The 15,979-nt window shown below is 36.6% G+C and overlaps 1 protein-coding gene and 1 long non-coding RNA gene across 5 annotated transcripts in view; one reads left to right on the forward strand and one right to left on the reverse strand.

The window, feature by feature from the left end:
* Positions 1–8,537, reverse strand: part of LOC130047084 (uncharacterized) — a 117,153-nt gene extending 108,616 nt beyond the window's left edge. For all 4 annotated transcript variants that reach the window (XR_008796134.1, XR_008796133.1, XM_056141316.1 and 1 more), the window contains exons 1-6: positions 8,046–8,537; positions 5,781–5,942; positions 5,011–5,101; positions 4,720–4,869; positions 4,251–4,442; positions 537–634 (exon numbers count right to left, since the gene is read on the reverse strand). Coding sequence is in view for 2 of the 4 variants with exons in the window: in XM_056141316.1 (XP_055997291.1) it covers positions 537–634; positions 4,251–4,442; positions 4,720–4,869; positions 5,011–5,101; positions 5,781–5,942; positions 8,046–8,258 (906 nt within the window). In the remaining 2 variants the exon portion in view is untranslated. The remainder of the gene's footprint in view (positions 1–536; positions 635–4,250; positions 4,443–4,719; positions 4,870–5,010; positions 5,102–5,780; positions 5,943–8,045) is intronic.
* On the forward strand, positions 4,334–8,537 carry LOC130047085 (uncharacterized). Its single transcript, XR_008796135.1, has 2 exons — positions 4,334–4,461; positions 6,733–8,537. It is a non-coding gene; the product is annotated as an uncharacterized LOC130047085 (long non-coding RNA).
* Positions 8,538–15,979: the final 7,442 nt, after the last annotated feature.

The following is a 15,979-nucleotide window of genomic DNA, read 5'->3' on the forward strand; positions in this document are numbered from 1 at the left end:
TACGAGTCTTATTTCATCTTCTGAATATTTATGACTAACATTCCAAACAACAAATATATTTTGAGATGCATCAAACTCAAATACAAAATGCGTTGCTTGAAAATGTCATCTGCATGTGAAGCATTATGCTTAAAATTTGTCGTATGTTTCTCCGTCCGCCACACTCTATATCGGGTCACTTAGAATTCTAATATTCAGTATGTGTATTCCTTTGTGAGAGTCCTTTAATATATACCATGATTAATGATGCCTTCACAGGCGATATATGTGTTCCTAATATTGTACATTAATTGCCGACAAAAAGAACTCATGCAAAAAATATGATGTTTTACTGACCGCAAACACTCTCAGACTGAATATGTCTGTAAACGCAACTTGTGGAACTCTGGATACGGGCATGTATTTATCGATAAGCATTCTAAAACCACTGATCATTGCCGTTACTATAAAGCCAGTCACATTTGTTTTAATTGTTGTGGCAAAGTCACCCCTATTCTTACTCGTACGAATATGGAAATTAGCACGTGTGTGCGTACCTGTTCTTTCAGAGAAGAGGTGACATCTATTTCGGATTTGCTTTTGTAAGGTTGCACCAGGTGGTAGATGTTCTCCCAATTCTGAGCCCACATATTCCCTGAAAACACAAGATCAAATGTACTTGTATCTGAGGCATCAATTTAGAGAGAATGTCCGTTACTTTAGAATCAATGTTCGTTACTTTAGAATCATTGTCCGTTACTTTAAAATCAATGTCAATTACTTTAGAATCAATGTCCGTTACTTTAGAATCAATGTCCATTACTTTAGAATCATTGTCCATTACTTTAGAATCAATGTCCGTTACTTTTAGAATCAATGTCCGTTACTATAGAATAATTGTCCGTTACTATTAGAATCATTGTCCATTATCGAAGACTTCTGATAATACATTTTTGTATTCTTCGAAATGTACATTTGTAGATGGCAGAAGGCATCCAATTATAAACAGCTCATTTGCACCATAAGCGAGCTTAATACTCATAATTCTTTCACTATATCACCTTACACCCTGAATATTGAATTCAGTGGATTTGCAAATTATAAAGGCGATTCCTCCTCTTGTAATGTTGTTTTTAGAAATACCAGTAGTAGCAATACTGTATATGGAGTTTGGGAAAGATGTATTTAGAATTGATAGGTTGTCCTTACAAAGCCAATGCTCAGAAATAAAGACTATGTCTGAAAAAGACGCTACTTCTGTTAACTCAGGTAAACAGCTAAATACACCGTGTACATTCCAACAAGATAATATCATCAAAGATATTATTTGGAAAAACGGGTTGAGCATCACTGAAGAGACATTATTTGTCGAAATGCGAGTCTGGTGCATCAAAATTGGTACCGTATACGTTTTACATTATGACTCCTGGGTCGAGGCCTCTGCTGGTGGACTATTAGTCCCCGAGGGTCTCTACAGCCCAGTAGCTTAGTACTTCGTTACTAGCTTGAAAATACGGATGTATATTTAATTGCTGTTATAAAATTTTGAAATTCATTTCAAAATTAAGGATTATCTCCCTCGTGCATAGCTCTTATCCTTGGACGAATTTGGCTCCACTTTTTTTGGCACGCTGTTTTTGGCTATATTTAGCTCCAAAACGTCATAGTTATTTTGGATTTCAAACATTTCGGTTGAGCATCACTGAAGAGACATTATTTGTCGAAATGCGCATCTGGTGCATCAAAATTGGTACCCTATAAGTTTTACATTCATAGTCAGTCTTCTGAATGTCCCATGTCTGCATGATCGTTGTTTTCCTGGCGGACAATCCACTCTCTAACAGAGATTGTTTCAGGCTAAAAGTCAGGTTTCTGAGTTTTATCATAATCGTCCTCGTCTATGTTGGCACGGATAACGAAGGTTGGAAATTTCCTCTTTGAGTGATGTGCAAGGAGGTAAATACCATGAATGTGTACGTCTCGATGATCACACCATTCCTTTATGTCATCTTTCACCTCTTCATATGTGTATTCCATTGTCTGTTACTTTAGAATCAATGTCAGTTACTTTAGAATCAATGTCAGATACTTTAGAATCATTGTCCGTTACTTTTAAAATCATTGTCCATTACTTTAGAATCAATGTCCGTTACTTTTAAAATCATTGTCCATTACTTTAGAATCAATGTCCGTTACTTTAGAATCAATGTCAGATACTTTAGAATCAGTGTCCGTTACTTTTAAAATCATTGTCCATTACTTTAGAATCAATGTCCGTTACTTTTAAAATCATTGTCCATTACTTTAGAATCAATGTCCGTTACTTTAGAATCAATGTCCGTTACTTTAAAATCAATGTCGGATACTTTAGAATCAATCTCCCTTACTTCACAATCAATGTCCATTACCTTAGAATCAATGTCCGTTACTTTAGAATTAATATCAATTACTCTAGGATCAATGTCCGTTTCTTTAGAATCAATGTCCGTTACTTTAGAATCAGTGTCCGTTATTTTAGAATCAATGTTCGTTACTTTAGAATCAATGTCAGTTACTCTAGGATCAATGTCCCATACTTTAGAATCAATGTCCATTACTTTAGAATCAATGTCCGTTACTTTAGAATCAATGTCAGATACTTTTAGAATCAATGTTCGATACTTTTAGAATCAATGTCAGATACTTTTAGAATCAATGTTTGTTACTTTTAGAATCAATGTTCGATACTTTTAGAATCACTGTCCGTTACTTCACAATCAATGTCCGTTACCTTAGAATCAATGTCCTTTACTTTAGAATCAATGTCCGTTACTTTAAAATCAATGTCCGTTACTTTAAAATCAATGTCGGATACTTTAGAATCAATCTCCCTTACTTCACAATCAATATCCATTACCTTAGAATCAATGTCCGTTACTTTAGAATTAATATCAATTACTCCAGGATCAATGTCCGTTTCTTTAGAATCAATGTCCGTTACTTTAGAATCAATGTCCGTTATTTTAGAATCAGTGTCCGTTATTTTAGAATCAATATCCGTTACTTTTAGAATCAATCTCCCTTACTTCACAATCAATGTCCGTTACTTTAGAATCAATGTCCGTTACTTTAGAATCAATGTCCGTTACTTTAGAATCAATGTCCGTAACTTTTAGAATCAATGTCCTTCACTTTTAGACTCAATGTCCGTTACTTTTAGAATCAATGTGTGTTACCTTAGAATCAATCTCCCTTACTTTAGAGTCAATGTCCGTTAATTTAGAATCAATGTCCGTTACTTTAGAATCAAGAAACAGAGTTACCGGGTATACACAAAAACACTTGGATTTTTTAAAATATAAAATCTATACTGTGTCTGGTTTATTATCTGAGGTAGTCTCTAAGAACGCTCAAGGTTCAGCAACACAACCCTGGACCCCCACCCCCCCCCCCCCCCCCCATAAATATATCCACCTTCACAATCCTGAAATTTGCCGTCCCTCTGAGTACCACGGATTCTTCCCTTGCTCCTATTTTCTCTGTCCACAAATTCTTACATGTAACTCCATGCTCCCAATATCTTTACCATTTACAACCAGCAGATCTTGGATTCTCCTCTCAAAAAATATCCTACCTCGTAAATCAGGGAACAACTTCTAAACTCAACCCCCTTCCTTTAATACCAATCCATAAATCTATCCAGGATTTTACCCTCGCTCCAATCAGTCCCCACGAATCCTGATCTACATGTATGCGCACAATTTACATGCATTCCTTCATCTCTGAGTATATATAACAAAGTCGAAACTCCAACAACTTCTAAACTCAACCCCCTTCCTTTAATACCAATCCATAAATCACTGGTTTCTATCCTCCACCCGAAAGTTAATCTCACCAACTCCACCCTCTTCACAAATCCTAAAATCCGGCCAACATTTCCATCCACTCTGTAGAACCCAAGAAAATCTAGACTCATGCCCTCAGAAAAATACATCTCCACCCATGACACCCTGGAGTTCAACATCCAGGACTCCGTCTTCCCTTGGTATACCTCCAACTGTTTCCTCCAACAAAACGTGGATTCCACTCATCTGTATCTCTCATAATCTATAGACATTTTTGTCACACTCGATTTCTCTTGTAAAATCTACACAAAACTACAGATTTATAATCCCAACAAGTTAAAAAAAAATCAAACAAAAAGATGAAAAACGCAACAACAACCCCCCCCCCCCCTGATCCCTAGAGTGTTTGTGCTTTCAGTGCCTGTGCTGTGTGACTGACAAGCTTACCCAGTATGTGGGCCGGTATGTGGCCCGATTTTGGGAAGCGATGCTGGGGATGTTGTTTCTGTAGACGGGCTCTGACGTAAGCGTGGAGCTGCGAGTAAAGTGGTCGCAACTGCTTCAATAACTCCTTCAGGTCCTTCTGGAAAGTGGGAGATTCGTACCAACCTCTGAGATAATCCCCCGTGTCAGAATGATCTGAAACAAAAATTGAAAGGTAAAATGGCTACGCTTTATTCTTTATACATGTATATATATGAAAATTATAGCAGCCTAGTACTTCTGTACATCATAAGAACGCAGGGGTTTATATCAGGAGGAGGTAATGATCCAAGTTGGGTACCTTTTTCAATCCAAAATGAGGGGCTGAAGAGCCCAGTGACAAACAATTACTAATTTTTGTTAGAAATGTTCAATGAAAGAGAGTCTTGTAACTCCCCCTAGATCCGCCACTGGAACGGCTTTGTTCCCTTACCCCCAGGGGCCTGCTTCACGCCCTCATTCATCAGGTTCACGTATTCCGTGTACAGGGTTCTCATCTGTTTTCCTGTTACGTCTCTCCAACCCTTCCAGGCCCGCACCAACGTGTCGTAATCCCTGCTATTCGCCATTATCGGAGTTAGTCCTATAAAGAACACAGAGTTACCAATTACCAAACAATGTGTATTCCTAGAGATCTATATCTCAGAATTAGGTGAAAAATGTATTTAAAAAAAATCTAATGTTTCAAAAGATAAAAAGTATGGAGTTTTAATTCAGATCCTACCGGTTTCCATATCTATACAGTGATCCCCAGAGACATTGCACACAGATGCCTCGCTGTATATCTTCTTCATCTCTGCGCTTACATTGCTTAACTAAAAATAACATCGTCTATACTACAACAGATGGACTGACAAATATTTATCTGTGTATTATTGCAAAGATATTATCAGTCCTAATTCTTTTGATCTTTATTTGAAACCGACTTATCAAAGGTTACCAAATACTGCATATCTATTGCACTTTTGCGTAACGTGAATTTTTAGTAGCTGTTTTGCATCACAGTCAATTATACCGCTTGGATTTGAATTTACAATTAAAGAGTAAAATAAAAATATAATGAATTTAAAGGGCATTAGCTGTAATTTTTTTCAAAAAATTGAATTCAATGAAAATTGTTCTATGTAATACATTTCAGTAATAATTATTTCATACACTTGTTAACCTCAAAGCAGGCACATGAATATGTAATTTTGGTGATTAAAAATTAATTGTCTTTGAAGACAATAATTCTTCCTTAAATATTTTTTTACACCAAAAGCGGTTGTATATAACGTAGTTTTATTAGGTTTCTCTAGTTTTTGTTCAAAATAAAATGTTTATTAGTCATTAATACATACACGTATTCCTTTTTTGAAAAAAATGCTTGCAATCACTGACTTTCACAGCTAATGTCTCTTTAAATCATATATTTTACAATTTACGTTAGGTATTTAGAACCACTTATTAGATGTTGACCCTTTGGTGTCTTTAAGTTATAATTTGTGTTAATACCCTTTTGACTTTTTTCGGATCACTGAGAGCCGCCCAGCCCACATCCGTAATAATCCGGAATAGTCGTTGTACGGTGCCGTTCCGGAAGTTCCTCCAGTCGTATCGAGAAGCATTCTTGACAGCTTCGTTGACAAACTTTGACCTCCAGACATCTGCCTCCACCTGTATTATTTAAGAAAATACGTAGAAAGCGAGACCAATGTGCTAACTTGCTTTAACCGCTCTCTGTAGTTCACATGAACTTAAAGTTCAAATTGGGTGAGCTTTTTTGAGACAGCTTGATCATCAGCATTCTCTTCAGCACAACAGGACAATTTGAACCTTACACCCAAACAAAGAATTTTGGGTAAAGGGGACACTTTACCATAATTAATCAAAATTGGTACGTGTAATTTCACTGTACATATAGTACTGCATTGGGAGCAGCAATTTAAAGATAACATGCATGAGTCATTTCCACATAATAAATTCCATATATAAAATTGAATTCAGGTGTCAATACAAATCCTATGATCCGCACACACAGATCCACCAACTTCTTCAGAATGCGAGTTCCGCCAATCGGTGCAAGTTTGGAGGGAGCACCTGTTTAGATTCAATTCTAACAAAAACTGACGCTTACGATATGTACACGATGATGAGCGTCGCTTTCACACGTCATTCCGATTACAAAAATTTTCAATCAGTAAAAAAGTAGTTTGTACTTGTTATTTGTGGTGAATCAACGGTTTTCAACATTTAGTTGGTCGGCAATGATCCTATCACCCGGTCGTCATTGCATTAGAGAACGTGATCAGCAGCGAATGCAATGTTGTTTGATCTTTGCTTGCGTAAGTTGAGGATAAAAATGTTTATTTTAACTACCTTGTTCAAAATTACATACAAATAGCCCTGTGTTGAGTACTTCCCTACTTTCGTTTTCTTTATCACCATGTAAATCTTTCTTTTGTAGAGAAACATCCCCAACTACAGGCAGCAACTTTTCAATACTATCCACACATCTACGTGTACTGCAGATTTAAGTTTTTTTTCTTCAAAATATGACCCTCCAGGGTAAGGGTCAGTCTACTTTAATCCATTCAAAGAAATCATCCCAACCAGCAGATGTTACCTTAATTTAAGTTTGACAAAATCAAATGCAAGTGGTTTGTGTGGCCAAGACTCAGCGGCGTAATGGACTGACAGTAGGAGCAGTACAAACGTTACCAGTTCCTGCATATATGTGGTGTATCCTTAGACAATACAAAGCCATGTGTAGAATCGGCTTTTGCTGGTGTTAACCTAAACTAGCATTGGGTGATTATAGAAAATTTTCAGAATATAAGGGGCGAGGGACGCTAGGCGATACTTAATCCACTTCATCCGTGTTTTATATATTAGCGATGTACAAGTAAGTATGCGTGGACACTATGTATCACTAATTCAATAAAACAGACTATACGAACTCTTCCATTTCAGAAGATAAAATATTGTGCCATGGAAGTCGGAAAATATTGGGATAGTTTATTTTGTGGCATTTGCATACTTAGACGGTAAGTAATGCGGCATTAATGATGACACAGAGTCAACTAACTTATCTGAAGCGAACAGCAATGTCACTTAAGTGCACATTAACTGTTCCGAGATTCGATGAAGGCGAGATTAGGGGTGGGGTGTCGAAAAACTTATATCTAGCACCAGGATGGCTAGCCATAATGGCTAGTAGTGGTTTTAGCTTACTTTAAAAAGAACTACATGTAAAAACACCCTGTGACTCGAATGTGCATAGGTTTAGCCACTATAGAAGCCAGGTGATTCTGTCGAGTGTTACGGTACCAGGGTCTCTTGACAAGATTGGTGATATACACAAGAAATACACACAAATATTAGCATTTAGTTTTAAGTGGAACAAGATTCCAATCTTGCCTAGTCTAGTCATGCATGCACCATCTAGCAGATTGTCCGCTTAAAAAACCTGCGGTGCACCGTCACTCATTATGTTGAAATTCTTTCACGGTGCCCATTCATTCATATTGATGTCGGCATACATGTAGGCATGGTTTTTTTTTTTTAAATTCTTTGAAAGTTAATGCATGCACATGTAGAAATCACTTGCCCTATGACGAGTTTTTATCAATGACTATATATAAATCAAAAGTGTCATTTTCACACCAAAATACATAATATAATTTGGTACAATTTTAAGACTTTTTTCCAAGAAAAAAGATGGGACTGGAATACATTATGAAAAATAAAGAAATCTGATTGACAAATATTTAAACTCACCACTTTCTTTTGGTTGTGGTCCGTTATATTGGTGTAGTAATCCCATTGTGTTAACCTATACCTGTACTCCACTTTTGAAAACTCTGCATTGTACCAATCCAAAAACTCGACTCCTTTTGATTCGTCCTTGATTAAATTCGGGTCATCTGAGACGGGCACAGAAACTGCACTCAGGAAGCAGGTAGAAAAGCATGCAACAAAGAAAGCTTTCATTTTAGCACGTTCATATAAACACTGACTATACCCAATGTGGATATTGGAGCTTATCGTTTGGAATAAGAAATCTCTAATCGCATTGATATTCAACTACGGAATCCCCATATCACAGGGACTTTTGATATTCACGATGCAATTAGATCAAATCAGGTTTTTTTTTCTTTCCTTTTGGTTATAATGCTGTATTTCCAAACAATTAAAGTTATCTCATTCTCGAAGGGTCATAAACGTCCCGCGAAATGTCGAGTTCCCCGCCTCTTCACGTCGATTATCATCAGATGTTAATTTTAATTCTGCGTATATATAGGTTCACACGTACAGATAAGATGAACCAGTTTCCAAGATACGTGTAAATTCCGATGTCTGTCAAGCACTCTGCTTTCAGAACATTTCAGAGTATCGTAGATTCGGTAAGAAAAAAGCCCAAACTTTACGAAGACCCCTACATAAGACGCATTGTGTTTGGTTGCTTTGAGTAACCCTAAATTACATAAAAAGAGAATGATGTGTGGTTGTCCATAACATTTAAAATGGATCATGGGTCTATCTCAGCATCACGCGCCTCTAAATTGACACGTACAAAAATCGCGCACAGAAGAGGTGATGCATAAATTGCAATCTACATATATCGGGAGACTTGTGGATTAGACCTCTTTTCGTGGAAATTAGAGATCTAGATTATTGCAAAATGCATCGTGATAGAAACACCCTGGTTTCTGTGAAATCGGTCACAAAAAGGTGTGTTACGGAATCTAGGAAATAATTTCAAAATATACATATAATGCTGACAATTATTCGTTAGCAAATGAAACGTACAAAAGTGGTATGAATACACCTCGGTGTTCCATAGGCAGTTCAATGTTGTTCTTATATTTATTAAATTTAATTTCAGTTTATATTCCATACCGCTTGTCCAAAAGAATTTCCAAAGCGGTATAAAACGTTTTACGAAAAGTCAATTACAGGTATATAAAATGCACCAAGCCTACATAAGAGTGTATCCAGATCTGTGTTCACTGAATCCTGAAACACATACCAGCTAGGTGTGTTTTTGCATCTTTTGTTATTTCGCATCACAATCTACCTCCCCAGTAGCGATCCAGTCTTATCTTATCTGGAGCCCTTTTGAAAGGAGGGGGATGCACGATAAAATGATAATGATTCTACAAGACGGCGTTATATATATTTGTTTACATTGAATGCGATGCTATTTATACGTTGTTATTGATGTTGTGATTTCAGATTGATACAAATCCAACTTACTATCTCTTAATTTGCGCCACTTATCGCGACAACCGAGGAATCGGGACTTATTCTCCCCGAATGGCTCTCATTTGTGTCTGGTTCGTACAATGTAAGATTTAATGGAACTGACAACAACACTATTAGTTCCCCTACCTATACGGAGTCTTAATGAGAGACAACACAATGACGCGCAGCTTAATTGGATTATTGAAGAATATATTTCTTTGGATTCATAACATAAGATTTACATTGTCATTGTTTTTGCCTTTGATATCAATAATAACAATTTCCTCATGAATGCGCCGCAGTTGCAAGCAAATGCATGAATCTTGATAAATATTGTCACTACATTTTGACAACTGCGAATTCCGATAGAAATGCAAGTAGCAGGGGTGGATCCAGGAATTGCAATTAGGGGGGGGGGGTACCAGTGGCGGATTTAGAGGGGCGCAGCTGGCGCGTGCCCCACCCCTAAAATTTTCAAATTTAAGGTAAATCGCGGTATCTTGTTTCGAAAAATGTACTAAACGATAAAAGAAGCAACAGTTTCTTCCACTCCCGGAGAAATAAATGACAAAATCCTTTGATTTCTTGAATTACTTTATTGGGAGAACTTAATTTAAAAAAAAAACCAACAACTTATAATTTGGGTTATTGTATTAATTTCACCTTATTAATGTGATAGAAAATAGTAAAAATAACTTAATAGGAGAAATATTTCAAGCCCCATAAAATCTGTAAAATCCAGGTGCTTTGGGGGCTTCACCCCCTGGACCCCCACCAGGGCTTCGACCTGGACCCACTACCTCATAAAGTGGCGCCCCCGTAACCACAATTCTTGGATCCGCCATTGTGTACAACTTTTTGAGGCAGGGGGTCCGGGGTCCCGGAAGCTCCTGGATTTCATAGTTTTTATAGGGCTGGAAATATGTCTCCTATTCAGTAATTTTTACTATTTTCTGTCATTTTTAGTAAGGTGAAATTAATTTGGAAAAAATGTAAGCTCTCCCAATAAAAGCCATTCAATAAACAAAAAGATTTTATCATTTATTTCTCCGAGAGTGGAAGAAATTATTGCTTCTTTTATCGTTTACCTGTTTACATTCTTCTCATCAAGAGACCACGATTTACCTTAAATTTGAAATTTTTGACCCCCCCCCCCCCCCTAAATCCGCCACTGAGTAGAATGTACTATCTTTCCAATAACAGCATGTTAAACTTGTTTGATCGTGGACAGTTTCTCATAGATTTCAAGGACCCAGGTTTTACTTATGTTCTTAGTGACCAATCACATTGAAAGAATAGCATAGCATGGTCATCCAAACTCACATCTATTCAAATCATACGACCAATCAGTGAGTGAAATTTGCATGCTCGATCAAGCAAAATGGCACGCTGTTCGTGCAACGATAGTAAATGTAAGAATAGCGATTCCTGAAGTATGCTGGCGAGAGGGTTGCAGTTCATACTCTATGTAAATATGTATTTTCAAAATGAAATTAATTTCTTTAATATCAACACATCTTTAAGTTGTTAGGCCAGCTTTAGATGGGGGTAGCGATTCTTGTCCATTTGCCAGGAATAAAACTCGGTCAACTTTATGGTTTGAGTCATACGTAGTAAAGCAAGAGAGCAATCAATTAATTGGTGTTGTCAGTCACTCATGGTGCATCTATTCTTTTCAAAATAGCAAGGTTTATCCTTTAATAAGATCGTGTTGAAATAAACTGGAAGCCCTCCTCTATACAACGTTATAACATACCAGAGAAAACTGTTACGGGGGAACGTGGCCGCGGCGAATAAATACAAGCTTTGGAAATTTACGAATTTTAAAATCAAAATGTCAAAGACCAAATAAACACATAAATTGTGTGTGTGTGTGTGTGTGTGTGTGTGTGTGTGTGTGCACGTGTGTTTGTGTGATGTTTCACTATTATAGATTGTGCAGAGGTATAAATGTGTAGGTGTTACGTGATTGACCAAAATCGAGAGTGACATTATTTGGAATTGAAAGAAATATCACAAGAGTTTGAAATGATCATTGGGATGAGAAGTTATCGCACAGAATAGAGATTTGACTTAAGAAAGTGGCAAGGTGGTAGTAGTCTCAATCATGCAGACGTTTGTGTATACTTCCCAGGGTAGTGAGTATATACAAACATCAAGATGAACGACCGTGGTAGCTATCGGCGATACTCAGATGATTCCGCTACGCTTCAATGTGCGAGGTAGGCTTTGGTAGCAGTAATGCCAGTCTTTTTCAGTTATCAAAAAGAAGACCCGGACGTCGATCGAGCGTAGATTGCATCGAAGTGGAAATTGATAGTGGTGGAATATACCTTAGCCAAAGCCCCCCCCCCCCCCCCCCCCGTTAAAAATGAATTTCAAAAGGCGACACATGATCCAAAATCGGCGAGATTTTAGAAAATGTTTACGATTTGTCTACTTTCTGTTAATACGGTATTATATTTGTGGATAATCAAATTATTTCAAAACTTGTTACGTTCGATTTTAATTTATGATAGGAGTTTTAAAATGAACTTAAATCAGCTTCAATTCATCAAACCAATAATTCGGAATTAACAATTCATAGGTGGAACCGTCACATATCTCTATAGGGGGGGGGGGGGGGGGGAACTCTCTCCCTCTCTATATGTAGGACTCCAAAGTGCGATGATCTGCGCCAAAGTGCGATGGTCTGACACGCCAAAGTGCGATGGTGTGAAACGAATGCACCATAATGCGATGGTCTTGACACGACAAAGTCCGATGGTGCATACTAATGCGTCAACGTGCGATGGAGTGACATGCCAAAGTCCGTTGGTTTGTAAATGACAGTGTTTTGGTACAGACTGTGCCAACCGTGTGTTGTTTCACCAAAATGTCAGTGCGAAATCCATGCACAAACAATAAGAATAAGAACTTATTTCATACCCCCCAAAATTTATTACGTGTACATCACAAGTAATAAATAGTAGATAGTTCGACAACAAATGTACTTTGCCGTTCTCACAATCCTCAGCAGTGTAAACCTTGCCGTTGCTATCATCCATGTCATTCTTAATCGTCCATGCCTTCCTCCAATACATCCCGAAGAAGTTGATGGCAGCACTGTAGCAGAAAGAACCTTCGTTGGGGCAAACTGACGTTGCACTTCTTCGGTTAAACGTTACTGAACCCCGCACTATCGGACTTTGGCGTCCGTAACGTTAACAAACCATCGCACTTTGGCGCAGACCAGGCACTCTGGCGTAGACCATCGCACTTTGGCGTGACAATCGCACTTTGGATTGATTGATTGAATGTTGTTTAACGTCCCTCTCGAGAATATTTCACTCATATGGAGACGTCACCACTGCCGGTGAAGGGCTGCAAAATTTAGGCCAATGCTCAGCACTTATGGCCGTTGAGCAGGGAGGGATCTTTATCGTGCCACACCTGCTGTGACACAGGACCTCGGTTTTTGCGGTCTCATCCGAAGAACTGCCCCATTTAGTCGCCTTCTACGACAAGCAAGGGGCGCTGAGGACCTATTCTAACCCGGATCCCCACGGGATTCGCACTTTGGAGCAACCATCGCACTTTGTACATGCATATATTTATATAAATAGATAGATAGAGTTTTCTTTTTCTTTTTTCTATTCATATATATTTAGTGATTGAAATTCAGATACCGGTGATCTCTGTTCAATATGTCTCTGACATGATGTCGGACCCCGCCCCGCTCCCATCCAATAGAGGGGATGTTGTTGAAGGGAGGGACAAATGTTTGTATGAAGTTCTACAAATGTTTGTATAGCCAGTATAACACATGTTGCTCCATTACTGTGAAGAAAATGCGGGCTCCGTGCAGTCGTCTATCCTAATATCCAATAAATAGATGACCGCATCAAATGGAAAATAAACTGGACATTTTCTGCTACAGATTGTCCAAGAGACATGACAAAAACACACAATGAATTAATCAGACGTTTTTTTCCCCAACTCACCGCGGCAGATAAACTCTTTCAGCATGCTTGTTTCCCTAGATCAATGCCCCGGGGACTTTTGCCTCATATATTTCTTTCTTTAAGATATAGGCCTATATACCAATAAATCGTTCAATGTAATGTATGAAGAATGGATAACATTATCAGCAGGGACACGCAGAGAGCGAAAAACGTGATACACGGGCAAACCAAAATAAAACACCCTGACAGTGATACATCATTCAAACTATTCATATTAACGACCTCTCTGTCTCTCTCTCTCTCTCTCTCTCTCCCCTTCCCTATTCATCTTTCCTCTTTAACCTGCACATTGTTTTTCTTGAATGTCGATATATCATAATATAAAAAGGGGGATACTCTTAAATCATTAATATAACAATAGAAATGTTGTATGGTGTCATAGGTGAATATAACAATAGAAATGTTGTATGCTGTCATAGGTGAATATAACAATAGAAATGTTGTATGCTGTCATAGGTGAATATAACAATAGAAATGTTGTATGGTGTCATAGGTGAATATAACAATAGAAATATCGTTGTATGCTGTCATAGGTGAATATAACAATAGAAATGTTGTATGGTGTCATAGGTGAATATAACAATTAAAATGTTGTATGCTGTCATAGGTGAATATAACAATAGAAATGTTGTATGCTGTCATAGGTGAATATAACAATAGAACTGTTTTATGCTGTCATAGGTGAATATAACAATAGAAATATCGTTGTATGCTGTCATAGGTGAATATAACAATAGAAATGTTGTATGGTGGCATAGGTGAATATAACAATTAAAATGTTGTATGCTGTCATAGGTGAATATAACAATAGAAATGTTGTATGCTGTCATAGGTGAATATAACAATAGAAATGTTGTATGGTGTCATAGGTGAATATAACAATAGAAATATCGTTGTATGCTGTCATAGGTGAATATAACAATAGAAATGTTGTATGGTGTCATAGGTGAATATAACAATTAAAATGTTGTATGCTGTCATAGGTGAATATAACAATAGAAATGTTGTATGGTGTCATAGGTGAATATAACAATAGAAATATCGTTGTATGCTGTCATAGGTGAATATTACAATAGAAATGTTGTATGGTGTCATAGGTGAATATAACAATTAAAATGTTGTATGCTGTCATAGGTGAATATAACAATAGAAATGTTGTATGCTGTCATAGGTGAATATAACAATAGAAATGTTGTATGGTGTCATAGGTGAATATAACAATAGAAATGTTGTATGCTGTCACAGGTGAATATAACAATAGAAATGTTGTATGCTGTCATAGGTGAATATAACAACAGAAATGTTGTATGCTGTCATAGGTGAATATAACAATAGAAATGTTGTATGCTGTCATAGGTGAATATAACAATAGAAATGTTGTATGGTGTCATAGGTGAATATAACAATAGAACTGTTGTATGCTGTCATAGGTGAATATAACAATAGAAATATCGATGTATGCTGTCATAGGTGAATATAACAATAGAAGTGTTGTATGTTGTCATAGGTGAATATAACAATAGAAATATCGTTGTATGCTGTCATAGATGAATATAACAATAGAAATGTTGTATGGTGTCATAGGTGAATATAACAATAGAAATATCGTTGTATGCTGTCATAGGTGAATATAACAATAGAAATGTTGTATGGTGTCATAGGTGAATATAACAATTAAAATGTTGTATGCTGTCATAGGTGAATATAACAATAGAAATGTTGTATGCTGTCATAGGTGAATATAACAATAGAAATGTTGTATGGTGTCATAGGTGAATATAACAATTAAAATGTTGTATGCTGTCATAGGTGAATATAACAATAGAAATGTTGTATGCTGTCATAGGTGAATATAACAATAGAAATGTTGTATGGTGTCATAGGTGAATATAACAATAGAAATGTTGTATGGTGTCACAGGTGAATATAACAATAGAAATGTTGTATGCTGTCATAGGTGAATATAACAATAGAAATGTTGTATGGTGTCATAGGTGAATATAACAATAGAAATGTTGTATGGTGTCATAGGTGAATATAACAATAGAAATATCGTTGTATGCTGTCATAGGTGAATATAACAATAGAAGTGTTGTATGTTGTCATAGGTGAATATAACAATAGAAATATCGCTGTATGCTGTCATAGGTAAATCTCGTGGTAACTAATTCAACAGTATTTTATGCAGTACACAAGTTTATTGTTAAAAATGTAAAAGATTCAATATCTAATACTGTTGTATCAATAACATTTTAAAAATACATGTACATGTTAATATTTTTCTTCATTAATTGTTACCGAATAAAAATGTTTATGTATCAGTACATAATATCCATACGTAATTACCAACTACAGTAATACTACATGTATATATATATATATATATATATATATATATATATATATATATATATATATATATATGTTTCTGAGTTTAAACTACTATATATGTACATGTATATA

Source organism: Ostrea edulis, chromosome 6 (assembly GCF_947568905.1).
Source record: "Ostrea edulis chromosome 6, xbOstEdul1.1, whole genome shotgun sequence".
In the NCBI taxonomy this organism is placed as follows: Eukaryota; Metazoa; Mollusca; class Bivalvia; order Ostreida; family Ostreidae; genus Ostrea; species Ostrea edulis.